The sequence below is a fragment of the Dreissena polymorpha genome, chromosome 8 (genome assembly GCF_020536995.1).
Source record: "Dreissena polymorpha isolate Duluth1 chromosome 8, UMN_Dpol_1.0, whole genome shotgun sequence".
Lineage (NCBI taxonomy): Eukaryota > Metazoa > Mollusca > Bivalvia > Myida > Dreissenidae > Dreissena > Dreissena polymorpha.
Window position 1 is genome coordinate 31,737,023 of NC_068362.1, and position 16,596 is coordinate 31,753,618.

Sequence of the window (16,596 nt, forward strand, 5' to 3'; positions counted from 1 at the left end):
TTAAAAACACAAATATTTATTTTTATTATTTTATTTTTGAAATACCGTCACACCATCGCACCCAAGAATCCCCTCCCCCGACCCCCCCGTAATTTTTTTTTCTTTTAATATCATCTCACAAATGACCACCACACCCTCACACTATTTTAACCCCCCCCCCCACCCCATCCCCCTATATTATTTTTTTTGAAACGGTTAAAAAACACAAATATTTATGTTTATTATTGTTGATTATTTTATTTTTGAAATACCGTCCAAGAATCCCCTCTCCCCACCCCCACCCCCCCCCCACCCCCCCCCCCCGATTTTTTTTTTGCATTTTTTTCGCATTTTTGAAAGATAATGTAATATTAATGTCCACACCCCCACACTATACACCCCTCTTCACTCGACCTCTCCCTCCTTTGTGATTTAAATTGAGAGTCCCTTCACCTTTAAAAAGAAAATAGATGAGCGGTCTGCACCCGCAAGGTGGTGCTCTTGTTTTTAGTAGTCACCGCAAATCACGGCGATTGCCCCATCGTGGTGTTTGGCGATGATTCTACAGCTGATCTTTATCGCGATATGATCACAGTGAAATCACGGCGGAATCACGGCTTATTGCGGCGAATCACCGCAATTTGTAACGTTGGCCCAAACGCGGTGCTGTGAGATTTAGGCAAAAATCGTAGGTCGCGTAGTGTAGCGTCTCTTGTTTTTTGAAGACAGCCTGCAAAACATTCTGTGTGAATGCAGCATGTGGGGTTATATGTGACAAAGCTCTAGTTATACATAAATGTACATATAACAATGATGTGAATATGACAATGGTATTTTTTTCTTGAATTAATCAAAGGATTTATGGGAATTAATAAAGTTAAATGTAAATTGTATTTAATATTATCTCAGAAACTAGTCTGTACCGTCCGAAAAATTTGGGTTTCCTCTGTGCAAATTTGTTTATTCACTTACATGTACAAAAGCATGCAGTTTTTTTACAATTGATACAGTACAGCCAAGGCGGAACAAATATTATCCGCGGCTTCGCCACGGCAAGATTATTAGTACGCCGCGGCCGAATCGTGTGTTCACGCGGCGAATGGCCGCGGCACTCGGCATCGTTCCGCGCAACGACGCAGAGCCTGTATCAACCTCGCGTACTTTCGCGGAGTGAATCCGCCGCATACGTACGTGGCTGATCAAGTGAATAGATATACATCTACATGTTCATTTGTGTAGCATAGAAACCTAGATTTACGCCACTTTCATAGTTATTAGTGTCATGTTATGAAGTGATATCATGGGCATCGTACAGTTTATAGGTGCCTATCGCAACCGTTGTTTATTGTTTGTGTTTTCACTTATATACACTTATATTTGTTAATGCAGCATCAACATACTAAAATAATAATATCACGAAAGAAGAAAATAATGCATTTGAATATCAACCGTACTTTGACAACTGACGACAGAAATTATTTGATTTACGATGTAAATCTCGGTTTAGTGCAGATTCGTTCATACAGCACAAAGACACTATTTTGTTTTACGGATCTTTTTCTTAGAGGACTGGATGAGTCATGTAAAATATCGACTATAATAACATTTTTTTTATAAATAACTGGTAGCAAGATGTGTTGCAGATAATTGGTCAGTAACCACATTTCAACAAACTATTTTTTACATAATTACATAACCTTGTTAATGTGTGAAATACATTCTTTACGGGCAGGAAACTTACTTACTTGCCAGGCACACTAAATATGCTTATATGATTATACATGTTGTCGTAAAAATAAAACCAAAAACAAATATGTTTGTTGATCATTTAGTTTTCTAATGGTCATCTAACAGTTAATAGGTGTCTATCGCAACCGTTATTTATTGTTTTTGTTTTCACTTAAGATACACTTATATTTGTGAATGCAGCATCAACATACTAAAACAATATCCAGGAAAGAGAAAGTACTGCATTTGTATATCAACCGTACTTTCGTTTTTCCCAACTTACGACAGAAAGTATTCGATTTACGATGTGAATTTAGTTTTAGTGCAGATTCGTTCAAACGACACAAAGACACTATTTTGTTTTACGAATCATTTCGGCTTAGAAGAATGTCGAGTCATACAAAATATCTAATTTTATAAACAGCAGATAGCAAGATGAGTTGCAGCTAATTGTCAGTAACCACATTTTCACTAACTCTTTTGACCTGTTTATTCTTTTCAGTTCAATTCAACAGTGAAACATGCCCATAATATCACTTCAATATAAAATAATAATGAAATGGTGCAGTTAATAGACGCACACAAAGTAACTTAAACTACTTAAGCCTATTAAAAAAATGACAAAGATATAGAGGATATTTGCGCCACTCGTGAAAATATTGTTTTCTATGATCACTCGTGAAATAAAATCGATATTCCACCGAATCCAACAAATTTTCTTTTTAATTTATGCTTTTTTCACCTTTTTTTACATTGTAAATGATTTAAACTGGATACTTTCGCTGGATTTATGACGTCATTTAGTTGAAAAAATGACGTCATTTCACAGTAAAATAGTGACAAATATCGATATTTTTCACTGTTATTTTTCACTGTTTAAAACAGTGGAATACCAGTTTTTTTTCACTGATATTTCTTTATAAACCACAGGAAAGCATAAAATAAAAATTATTATTGAAATTGAATTAATACATGCCCTTGATTATCGTGTTTTGTTTTGATGACTTCGATTTTTGTTAAATTTTCAGGATTTCAACAATTTGTTTATAAACGGGAATGCACTCACTAAAAACACAACAGCACGCTTTTTTATTAACTATGTTATCTATTTTATTTTGAATCCGCGCACATTAAATAATAGGTCTTGACATATTATTATAAATGTTCTTTTAATTTTATTTAACAACTAATCATTTAAAAGAGATTGTTTATTGTATGATACATGTACGCATCAACTCGGCTTCATGTCGCGGATCGAGGCTTGCCTCGGCATGCCGCGGCGTACAGATGCGAAGCTTCGCGGCGAAATTCGACTTGCTGCCGCATACTTACGCGGCTTCAACAGCTGACGCGGCATCGACTCGTTTCGCCTTGCCGCCACAGATCGCGAAATATGTTTGTTCTGCCTTGGCTGTACTGTACATGTATTTTAAGAATTTGCGATTATTTTTCAAAGTGCAATATGTTATTAAAACTTATAACAGTTCTTAGTACTCGAGCAATATATTTACCCAAAATATAAGTTATTTATTTATGTTCATATGATCTACATGTAACACTTCAAACAAGCATTAGATTTAAATTGTTTGATATGAATAGTGTACACATGTACATAACTTACCTTATTTGGAGATTAATTAAAAAGTTTTCTTTTAATCACAAAGACTGAACATTTAGTAAAGCTTTTTTGCATCACACACTTTGTGATATACATATACAATGTATAAACGCTAACACAATTGTTCCTGGGCATGTTTGTTCAATAGGCTTTAATGTCAGATTTAATAATATTGTAATGCATATTGGTCATGTGTTTGTCTACTAGGCTCGTGAAATCCATAAAGCTGTGCGTCACTCTTCTGATATGAAACTGTCTGATAGCGATCTCCAAGACTACTTCAAAACATTGAAAGACCTGCTGATGGATCCCGGCAAGATTTCAAGTCCGAGTCTAAGCCATGATAGCCATGCCCAAAATGCTGTAAAGAAATTAGAAGAGGTAGAATGTTAATGTTACATGTATGTCCTGTCAACTTGCACGTTCCCTTGCATAAAAAAGAAGATATTGGTTCAGAAATTTGTCTCCATTTGGCTAATCATATGAAACAGATAACAATAAAGCACCCTCCCCTTATCGTTTTGAGCTTCTATGGGCGTATCACGCTCATGGAGAGCTTTTGTGATCACTTTGTCCGTCATTCTCTACAGCATTGTCTTTTGTGCGTCGTCAGCATTTAAACTGTTAACACTAGTAGCCACATTGATTGACCAATTTTGTGAAACCTTGTCAGAATAGTTAGTAGAGCTGTAACGATTAGGTTCGATGCATCGAAAAAACGGTTCAACGCCGCTGATTTGATTTCGATACCAATACGGCCAATTTCGTTTGGATTCACTGCAATCCCGATAAGATCCGCATTTTAAACCTTACTTTCCAAATCCGTCGTCTAAACGTTCTTGTCATTTTTAATACGTCTTGTGATTGGTCAATGGCCAATATTGCATCCTATGAATGAATGAATAACATGCTGAGCATTACATCAGCCGGTAAAATTGCTTCTTCAACCACAACGAAAGACGCGCCGTCAAAATTAAAATAAAATGTATGGGAACATTTCAGGATTCGCAAAGGTTCTGATGCAAGGGCAACTTGCAAAACGTGTTTTGTGGACGTAAGTTCCCTGTATGGTTTGTTTACTAAACTGTGTGCATTCTAGCTGTTAAGAAGTCATCTGGAAGTTGTTTATATACTTGCATGGTTTTTAGCTTAGGTGCTTGCACCTATGCTTAAGGTATATACCACATTTTGAAAATCCACATCGGTCGGTTACCCTTTATGAAGCCTTACCTGATCAAAAATCAGACGAAATATCTATTTAATTTAGCATATGGTAATTCTTACAATTTTTTTGGGGGAAACGTTTTTCTAACGTTTTCTTCCAAGAATATTGCTGACACCGTTTTTAGTGAATTTTTCTAAGACCGTTTTATGTCAAAAAATCTTCTTATAACCTAAAACAAATTTCGTTCGTAAAACAATTCTGTTCTTGTTGATAGTGACCTCACACCTAATTTATATGGGATCCCAATTTCTATTTCCTTCGTTTACTGTTCTGTGAGAGGTCAAATGTTTACATAACTGAATTAATAAGGCCCTGGTTAAAGTATATGTAACATTTCATCGGTTAATTATAAATAGAAATTAAAACATATTCTCAGCAGGAAGTGGGGCATAAAGCACTTTTATTCTTTGAAAATGTGTAAAAAATGGCGGAGTACGATGAATGTTTTCTGATTTATGACATGGATTCTGACGTGCCTTTCTATGGATTTGATGAAGTAGAGTTTAAAAGTAAGAGATGTGTTAATTGAAGTTAAAATGATTTACTTTGAGCCAGAAATTTACGTTACGAGTAGAGTTAACGGTTTAAATGTGGCATCGGATTTAATGGATTCGCGTGAATTCTGGACGAGTGCTGTGTCTGTAAAATATTAAATGGAAAGCTGTAAATGTATCAAGTCGGAAAAGAAAACGGATGGTTGCATAATGGTATGCGTGAAATAATGTAATTCTACGTATTTATTTTCATAGTTATGTCATTTTGTAACCATTCACATTCGTCACTATTTGGAATTCCCGTTTCTAAAAATAGAGCATTTTGTTAACAAGGGGGGCGACTCGTGATGTCAGCAATCGTTAAGGCTACAATATACTAAATAATCGAGTCATGAAGGGCTGTACTTTCTAAACAAATCATCATATTTTCCTCGAAGGCATGTTGTACACTTTGTTCTGGTTTTATCGTTTGGAGATATTGATAGGGTAAGCATAGGTGTTCACTACTTAATCCCTGAAATAGGAAAAAGTTGGAGATTAAAGTAAAAAATGGCACTGCAAAAGGTTACAATCCACTAGAAAACGGCCGAAAAAGGCGCAAAAACAGTCGATTTTGATTTGAGTCGAATTTGTTTTTGGTTTGAACATGACAAATCTTTTTTATTGCTTAAATCGATTCAGCTAAGAATGCCCGTCAAGAAAAGATATGGTTATGGGGGTCTCTACGTGCAAAATGTTGTATTTATTTTCGCTCAAAGTTGTCGCTTTTACATCGAAACATATAAGGAAACTATTTAGTATATTTTGACCTAAACATTTACTTCAGCAGCATCTTCCCTGTATCTTGCAACTATGCTTTCAGCGCCATCGGCGCTCTCGTTTTTCTTCTGTTAATCACATGTGATACATTGTGCATTTTATGTTATTTAAGAATAACTCAAAAGGAGTATTTGTTGAATAAATTTGTTACTTATAAAACAATGTTGTGTTTTTAAATGTTATTTAAAAAATTAAACACTTTTAATGTACAACATAATTAAGTTAATAACAAATACCAAACATATTAATTCATGCTTTGGACATACCAAACATGAAATAATTTGCAAAATAAGCAGCAAATATTTTTATTTGAATCGAATTGGACCATTTGGTATCGAAATGGAATCGAATCGCTTGATGGGTGAATCGTTACAGCTCTAATAGTTAGGGCAGGTTTGAAAAAAATCTTTTGGGGGGGGGTGTCAATCTTTCGCATGGTGTATATATCAACACAAAACTTGCTCACAATATTCATTATCTTTATATCTCGGCTCGAAAGTAATTCTACGCTTCTGGACAACTTAGCTGGCAAGGGATGGGGCTGTTTTATTTCCTTGTTTTATAAAATATTATCACTGTCAAACATTGTTAACACTCTGGCAGTTATATTTTTTCCGAATCATCAGAAACAATGTTGCAGACATTCAATAAGTTCAAGTAATATATATGCAAATTAAAAAAAGTTCAGGTCTATCAAAAAGTTTTGTTGCAGAGGGGACTACTTCTAATAATATTGTAGTAAATCTTGCAAACAATCTAAAGTCATATGTTTTTTTCTCAACCATCATGAAACGTAAAACCTTCCCTGATAGATAGTTTTATAATATTTTTTATAGAGTTTGTACATGTAAATGGTCCTTTACAGCTGTCAAAAATTGCTGTTGTGGGTTGGGCTGTTTTCTGTATATGACAAATTTGAAGTCCCATCAATTCACTGTTACTAATATCGTGAGATTACAGACATATTTGTGCGGTCTTAAAACTGCCTGATGTAAAATAATGGGAATTCAATGTTTCACTCAAAATCTTGAATTTGACGATAAACGTCTGATCTTATAAAACGCCAATGGCATACACAATTTATGCAGGTTGTTAGATGCAAAAAAGCATGTACATCCCCACTACATTTGCATCTGTAAGTGCCTTCACACCGAGTGGGAGGCATTAAGCCTTACGCTTATCAGTCAGTCTTTATATACGAACAAAAGTCTTGCATTTTTATGTCCTCCACCACTAAAGTGGGGGACAAAATTATTGTTTTTGCCCTGTTGGTTGGTTGGTTGGTTGGTTGCTTTTTGTGTTTGTTTGTGCAAACTTAAACATTTGCAATAACTTTTGCAATATTGAAGATAGCAAATTCATATTTGGCATGCATGTGTATCTCATGAAGCTTCACAATTTGAGAGGTGAAAGGTCAAGGTCATCCTTCAAGGTCAAATATATGGGTCATAATCGATCATTTAATGTACACTTTTGCGATATTGAAGATAGCAACTAGATACTTGGCATGCATGTGTATCTCATGGAACCGCACATTTTGAGTGGTGAAAGGTCAAGGTCATCCTTTAAGGTCAAAGGTCAAGTATATGGGGACATAGTGTTTCACAAACACATCGCTTGTTTAATTTGAAATCCTTTTTATGTCCCCCACTATAGTAGTGGGGGACATATTGTTTTTGCCTTGTCTGTCTGTTGGTCTGTTGGACTGTTGGTCCGTTGGTCTGTTGGTCTGTTGGTCTGTTTGCGCCAACTTTAACATTTTGCAATAACGTTTGCTATATTGAAGATAGCAACTTCATATTTGGCATGCATATGTATCTTATGAAGCTGCACATTTTGAGTGGTGAAAGGTCAAGGTCAAGGTCATCCTTCAAGGTCAGAGGTCAAATATATGTGGCCAAAATCGCTCATTTTATGAATACTTTTGCAATATTGAAGATAGCAACTTGATATTTGGCATGCATGTGTATCTTATGGAGCTGCACATTTTGAGTGGTGAGAGGTCAAGGTCAAGGTCATCCTTCAAGGTCAGAGGTCAAATATATGTGGCCCAAATCGCTTATTTTATAAATACTTTTGCAATATTGAAGATAGCAACTTGATATTTGCGTGCATGTGCATCTCATGGAGCTGCACATTTTGAGTGGTGAAAGGTCAAGGTCAAGGTCATCCTTCAAGGTCAGAGGTCATATATATGTGGCCCAAATCGCTTATTTTATGAATTCTTTTGCAATATTGAAGATAGCAACTGGATATTTGGCATGCATGTGTATATCATGAAGCTGCACATTTTGAGTGGTGAAAGGTCAAGGTCATCCTTTACAAGGTCAAGGTCATCCTTCAAGGTCAAACATCATATAGGGGGACATTGTGTTTCACAAACGCATCTTGTTAAATACTGCATGTATCTCGCTCAAACTTTTACAGATAAAGGTTCTTAATATGTTAATAATCTTTAAGACAGGAATTTTAGCTGCAACTAGCTTTGGCAAAATGTTGGCCCTTTGTCTGTGTTAAGCTACTCTGTGCATGAAGTGGTAAAGGTGAGATATTGTGATTACACTTTTGTCCGTTGAGATGTGCGGTGTGTGTACTCAACATTTAGCTCATTACTACTCAAGAGGCCACATTTTTTTCCAATTTTGATGAAACTTTGACAGAGTTTTTTTTCAAAATCTAATTAGTGCAAAAAGTAGTTCACCAGGTCAATCGTACAAAAACGTGTGTTACCACTATAAAGGCCAAATATTTGACTAAATATACAGTCCACTCTCGTTATCTCGAAGACGGTGGGAACAAGAAAAATATCGAGATAATGAGAGTTCGAGATATCCGATTAGGCGTTTTCAAAGAAAAAATGAGACGACAATTTACCTTGTTTTTAACATCTAAGTTCCTGCTAAGTGATCTAACTAAAGCCATCACCGTGTGGCATAATACTCTCTTCCTGATATATACGCGTTTTACGAGGCACGATTAATTTTGCTATTTAAATCCTTAAAATGACGTTTTAAGTATTACAGAATTGCATGAACACATGCAGTTATAATTTTTCTAAACTGTCGAGTAAACGACGGTGTATATACGCAAAAATATAACTCAATGCATTTTGGAATGTTGTTTGTAAAAACAATTAGTCTTTCGGCCTTTCGAAAGGCTGTGTATTAATTGCAGTTAATTGATGTTAAAGTGACACTTAAAGTGACTGGCCTTAATCAAGTGTTAATGGCTAACGACATTACACACGTGTGATCATTGATGCAATTAACGGATCAATTTCCTACCGCACAGTATCGGGAGCAGCCTGGCGAAGTGGGACGGTGAAGTAACAAAGAAAAAGTTTCTCACCTTTTGCCGACACTGGGAAAGTTATTCGCACTTCGAGATAAACCACAGTAAATACATGTTAAATCGGGACTTTGGACAAAATTTTATATCGACATATCGAATTATTCGACATAACAAAAATCAAGATAAGCGATGTTTATTTATATAGATAAAGAAGGGAAAAAATGGGACATTGAGCTTACTTCGACATATCGAGGATATCGAGATATCCGATGTCGAGATAACGAGAGTGAACTGTAGATGGAATTATGTATGTTTATTTAGACAATGTCTAGGCAAAGTTCAAATATGGGTCAAGTACATCCACAAACTAGGCCTCCTGGTCAAATCTTACAAAAACCTTTATACTGCTCTAAAGGCCATATTATTGGCTCAATCTTAATGAAACTTGGTTGTAACGTTTTTCTTGACAATATCGAGACGATTCAAAATCAGACTTATATCATTATTATATATGAAGGTTTACTAAGCATAACATTTACCTTGCATTTTGCCTGATATGAATGATAATATATACATGTATGAAATATAAAGTACAAAAAGGACATTAAGTGATATTAAAGATAAAGTAACCACTTCACATTGTTAAGTGCTTTAATATTATTTGCACTGCCAGTGTTATTTTTTGTATAACTATCAAGTTATTTTGATTGATATTATAAATTGCAAAGTAAAATTTGTACCAACAAAGCTCATTTAAAATCAACAAGAACCTTGTTATTCTTAGTTGTCTTAAGATTAAATATATAGAACCGTTAAAATTTCATTTTACAGTTGGAAAAAGACACCTTACTTTTGACTACAGCGGAGATGATGTGTTTGCTGGAGGCTGCTGATGCAACTTTGAAGCAGCACTTGAAAGATGTTGCCAAAGATGCTGTTGATGAATCAGCGAATGACCTCAGAGTAAACACAACCTCGTGTATTGATGAAATTAAAGACTATATGAATACATGTAAGCAAGAGCTCACCAATCATGCAGATATGCATAAACATGACATCATGGAAAAAACAGACGCAGGCAAACAGGAGATAAAGGAACACATAGACACAGGCAAACATGAAATAAAGGAACAAACAGACACAGGCAAACAGGAGATAAAGGAACACATAGACACAGGCAAACATGAGATAAAGGAACAAACAGACACAGGCAAACATGAGATAAAGGAACAAACAGACACAGGCAAACAGGAGATACAGGAACACATAGACGCAGGCAAACATGAGATAAAGGAACAAACAGACACAGGCAAACATGAGATAAAGGAACAAACAGACACAGGCAAACATGAGATAAAGGAACAAACAGACACAGGCAAACAGGAGATACAGGAACACATAGACGCAGGCAAACATGAGATAAAGGGACAAACAGACACAGGCAAACATGGGATAAAGGAACAAACAAACACAGGCAAACATGAGATAAAGGAACAAACAGACACAGGCAAACATGAGATAAAGGAACAAACAGACACAGGCAAACAGGAGATAAAGGAACACATAGACACAGGCAAACATGAGATAAAGGAACAAACAGACACAAGCAAACATGAGATAAAGGAACAAACAGACACAGGCAAACAGGAGATACAGGAACACATAGACGCAGGCAAACAGGAGATAAAGGAACAAACAGACATAGGCAAACAGGAGATAAAGGAACACATAGACACAGGCAAACAGGAGATAAAGGAACAAACAGACTTAAGTAAACAGGAGATACAGGAATACATAGACACAGGCAAACAGGACTTTGATGAGCACGCAAACAAACGCATAAGGGACATTAATGAACAGTTTGAAAATACTGGTTTTAATGAAACTTCTTACAAACAGTCCTGTGAAGGTATGACTTATTTTTATGTCCCCCACTATAGTAGTTGGGGACATCTTGTTTTTGCCCTGTCTGTTGGTTGGTGTGCGCCAACTTTAACATTTTGCAATAACTTTTGCTATATTGAATATAGCAACTTGATAGTTTAATTTAGCTTAAACCTATTTATTTTAGCTCGATTGCATCGAAAGCCCTAGGCTTATATAAACGCTCTCGAGTCCGTTTCCTTGACCTAGAACCAGTACTTTGGGGGAGATCTAAAGAACGCTTCCACGGTGGGGATCGAACCCGTGACCTCCCGGTCGCTAGGCGGACACCATATCCATTACACCACGGCGACCTTTTTTATAGCAACTTGATATTTGGCATGCATGTGTATCTCATGGAGCTGCACATTTTGAGTGGTAAAAGGTCAAGGTCAAGGTCATCCTTCAAGGTCAGAGGTAAAATATTTGTGGCCCAAATCACTTTGTATGAATACTTTTGCAATATTGAAGATAGCAAATTGATATTTGGCATGTTGTGTATCTCATGAAGCTGCACATTTTGAGTGGTGAAAGGTCAAGGTCATTCTTCTAGTTTAGCATGCAATTATACAATTTCAAATGACTTTTTAAACAGCAAGACTAACTTTAATAATCACTGAACTTCAAACAAATGGAATGCGCTTGATCAATAAGATATATTCATATTAACAGTGATGTTAAGAAGAAAGTAGGTACAATCTACACGTAAAATAGATAAAGGTTAATAATAAAATATATTAATTATTGCATACGTATGATTCCAATGTTCTTACCTGTATACAACCTAAAACAACATATGAGTCCACTTATGCCTCTTATGATACAACTTATGCTAGTATATGTCATTGTAAGATGGAAATTACTTATGCATGAAGCACGTGAATAATCATTATTGACACTTGGTAATAAGCAGTGATTTTGATAATTAGAATATTGCCACTAATTTCATTGGAAATTAAAATTACATTCAAAAGTACTGTATTGAGTAGGTTATAAGTACAGATTGCAAGCAATTATGGGATTCTTCATGTTCATTTATTCATTAATGCATAAACTCTATCTATAATGCCCTCTGGCGGGGTGCAAAAACTTGGCAAAAGGAGGGCTTGAACGGGAGAAAGTGTGTATTAACAAAGCGATTCACGTGCCGTTCAAGCCCTGTAATGTGTTTTTCATATCCATAATCTGGTCCACGCGCAGTTACTTCCCTTCTCCAGCCTTCGACAACTTTCCAAGCATAAATGGGGAACTGAATAAGCACCAGTTTCCTCATGCATGCAGGGATAATGACTATTTCAATCCACTTATACCATCTGCACTCTCTTGACAACAGCTTTATTTTATTGGCAACGTCAATGAAGTTAAGGTTATTTACTCAATACATTCAAAAGACTTTGCTGTTCATGTAAGTGTTTTAATGTACCGTCAACGTTCCTGCTGTAAATTCCACAATAATTCCTTAGTTCTTACTTTGCGCGGCTGCATTTCAGCTTTGCATTAATCCACTGTTTAAACACATTTTAAATCGAAAACTGCCTAACTGAAGGTAAAGCCTCGTCATTTCGGATGATGACCGAGTGAGGCATATGTAAAACACAACCTTGAACTGTATTGAAATAATCGAATTATTTTGTCGATGTCGAATGAACAAGACAATATATTGTTTTCAATGTTATTTTAATTTATTTTGGTATGTATGATTTGTTTATGCAATAATAGCGAAAATACACATTTTCTCGGACATGTTCATCTGCGGGTGCTCTCAAAATCCGTTCCTGCACGCCCTCGAAAAGGTGTTTTATCCCTATATAATACATTTATTATGTAAATAATCACAAGCATCATTGACAATGGGCTCTTAATGTTGCTGAACGTCAGGCAAAACAACATTCTGTGTTTTGGGAAACGGTCTGAAAACATTGGGTAGGTTAGGCTCTGTGCTTCTTTGTTTTCCTCTGCTATTAGTGAAACCAATCTGGAATGTTTATCCTGATGTGATTTCAGGTTAACCCTGATTATGGCAATCTATTACCCAAAAGTTAAATAATTTTTTATTACTTATGCTTTACAGAACTTCAAGGGATTTTGAGAGTATTGTCAAAATAGTAGCGAATATTATTACTTTACCAGGTTACCAAGATTTGAACTCATAATTATGACCTTGTTGTTTGCTTCTTTATTCACCGAATGTGAACAGCCCTTCTACTCAGCTAAATGTAGGCATCAGCATATGTCATTGATTGTTCTGGTTAACTTTAGATGATTAGAAGATAAGTAAACATTAGCTGTACTGGGGAGTGATACTCTGTGGTCAGCTCAGGTCACGATTAGACTCAACCTAACTGAGTAGTCCTCTGTACATATCTTTGCAGAAGGAAATGGTTTGGGGCTCATATAAATAATTTGTCAGTGATGTTTCAAAATAAATACTGATAACTACTCAGTTGATATGCAACAAGCCATTTTTAGCTCACCTGAGCACAACGTGCTCATGGTGAGCTTTTGTGATCGCCTTTTGTCCGTCATCTGGTGTCCATCGTCCATTATTTGTGCGATGTCAACATTTGCCTTGTTAACACTCTAGAGGCCACATTTATTGTCCAATCTTCATGACATTTTGTCAGAAGATTGGTCTCATTGATATCTGGATGAGTTTGAAAATGGTTACGTTTGCTTGAAAAACATGGCTGCCAAGGGGTGGAGCATTTTTTCTTATAAGGCTATATATGGCTAGAGGCCACATTTATTTTCCGATCTTCACCAAACTTGGTCAGAAGATTTTGTCCCAATCATATCTTGTTATCTCAGGTGAGCAACTTTGGACCTTTCAGGCCCTCTTGTTTATTTTTAGCTCGACTTTTTTCCAAATAGTCCTTTGTACATTTATACAACTGTCTTTAATGTTTTCGTTGGTGTCCTATTAATTTTCTTGTTAAGGTTAACAAACAAATAATATATTTCTTCTGGTGGGGGCATATTGCAATTTCAAAACTCTGACCTGTAATTTAGCAAAATAATCCCCCTTTTTATGCCCCCCTTCGAAGAAGAGGGGGTATATTGCTTTGCTCATGTCGGTCGATCGGTCGGTCGGTCGGTCGGTCCGTCCACCAGGTGGTTTCCGGATGATAACTCAAGAACGCTTGGGGCTAGGATCATGAAACTTCATAGGTACATTGATCATGACTCGCAGATGACCCCTATTGATTTTGAGGTCACTAGGTCAAAGGTCAAGGTCACAGGTGAAGGTCACAGTTACTGGAAATAGACATTTTAAGGATTTAGCATGGTTCAAACAAGGGAAACAACTACCGTTTATGCATGTTCTTTTTATTACAGCATTTGCCTCCCTTTACTTCATTTAAAATCTCATTTTACAGCAGTGATTCCAAATCTGACCTGTAAATGAGCCCCATATTTACTGCCAGTGCTAGGTTACCTTTTCCCATTTGATCATTCTTAAGTATTGGTATTGTAATGCTGCTGCTATGCTACTGCTACTGCTACTGCTTCTGCTACTACTACTACTACTACTACTACTACTACTACTACTACTACTACTACTAACTACTACTACTACTACTACTACTACTACTACTACTACTACTACTACTACTACTTCTAACTACCACCACCACCACCACCACCACCACCACCGTATTCACACAATGGCTGCTACTACAACTTATAGGCTATAGCCCATATAGGGGGGCATGCATGTTTTACAAACAGCCCTTGTTTCTATTTATAAAGTTTTTGAAGATAAATGTGCACCTTTTCCATATTACTGTTTCTACTACAGGTACTAAATTTGAACTTGACAAATATATTTTCGGGGACGTTGAGCGAGGTTACTGACAAAGTTTCATAACACTTGCCTGCATTTATGCAAATTTGTGCCTCGCTATATTCTTTGAAATAAACGTGCAGCTTTGCCATATCACTGTTTCTACTACCGGTCTTCATTTGAAACTTCACAAATGTGTTCTGGGTCATTGTGTAAGATCCATTATCAAGTTCAATAACTCTGACCCTCAATTTAACTGAATGATGTCCTCTTTTTTGTGCTTGGAAATTATGTTATTTAAAGGAGAAGACATATGCATATCACTGTAAGACAGGCTTTCATAGAAAAACTGTACGCATGGGCCCTGGGTCATTGTGTGAGGTCACTTTCAAAGGTCTGATTGAAATTTGCTGAATTATGCCCTCTTTTTGTCCCCCCTCCTTCCAAAGGCAGAGGGATATAGAATTGTCTGTCCGTCAATGTGTCCGTCCGTGTGTCAAACTGTTCAGGGCTTTTTCTCAGAAACTATCTTAGATATCAACATAAAACTTTGTGTGTGTATAGATATCAATGAGAAGCCTCATGCTCAAGAACCTTAACCCTACACTTTCTTAAATACGAGAAATTGCCCTGTGTTTTTTATGATGTAACTTTTCAAGGCTAAATCTCCTAAACCATATAAGACTTTAACATGAAACTTCATGGGGGTATTGATATAAATGAGGACAAGAACCATGTTTAAGAACCATAACCCCACACGTTCTTAAATATGAGTTATTGTCCTTTGTTGTTTTTATTGATCTAACTTTTCAGTGCTATATCTCAGATATGATAAAGATTTCAACATGAAACGTTATGGCTGTGTAGAAATCAACAGGAAGAAAGCACAAGAACCAAAACAGTGTTTTCATTTTAGTTGAAACAACAGATTTTTAAAATAAAGCAACAGATAATGCCAAGGGTCTAGAGGGCCGCCAAGGCCCCCAATGGGTCCAGGACACCGCCCTGGTAGGGGGTTCATAAATATGAATATGCAACTTTGGCTAATAGATATCATTGCTCTGGCTGAAATTCATGATTGACAAAAAAAGGAAATAAGACAGGAGATCTGAGAAGAAAACAATATTATTTTCTTTCTATTAAAATTATTTTTACCTGATGAGAACTTCATCTCACATTTACATCTCTCAACAGTCAGAGTCACAATCACTGTAACTGCTGCTATAATCACCCTCTAAGTTAAATGTCTTAATAACGGCAGTAAGAAAAGTCATAACAATCGTGAAGAAGTCGATCTAAATCAGCACAAAAAAGATAACGAGAACCAAAATAAATATAACAGATAGTTATTGAACAATAACTAACAATATAAACAGGAAGAAAAATCAACTGTGTCATTTTCTTTCTAACCAGATTTACATTAAAATCCAAAATGTAAAGGGTTCATTTTTCTTTTCTTTCCACGATCAGACTCCTTGCTGAATTAACTTTGGTTTCTGTTACAACGCTTCTGATTGGCTCTTTCGTTTTAGACCGACGAATCATCCACGATGTTTCATAAAAACGGTGCGTTGTGAAATCACTAAATTTATTTCACTATCGGATAAAAAACAACCTATTTTTCGAGATTTTCAACCGGTGATATGGATCGCCAATGGGTTAATAATGAAAACACTGCATAACCCTTCACTTTCATAATTATGAGTTATTGCCCTTTGTTGTTTTTGTATGATAC

At 36.1% G+C, this 16,596-nt stretch overlaps 1 protein-coding gene across 2 annotated transcripts in view; it reads left to right on the top strand.

Annotated features, from left to right (window-relative positions):
* LOC127841392 (uncharacterized) overlaps window positions 1–16,596 on the top strand; it is a 605,785-nt gene that overhangs the window by 359,560 nt on the left and 229,629 nt on the right. Inside the window, exons 2-3 of one of the 2 annotated variants that reach the window (XM_052370210.1) lie at window positions 3,533–3,706; window positions 9,986–11,063. In XM_052370210.1, the coding sequence (XP_052226170.1) occupies window positions 3,533–3,706; window positions 9,986–11,063 (1,252 nt within the window). The remainder of the gene's footprint in view (window positions 1–3,532; window positions 3,707–9,985; window positions 11,064–16,596) is intronic. The other variant, XM_052370211.1, reaches the window with a different exon arrangement.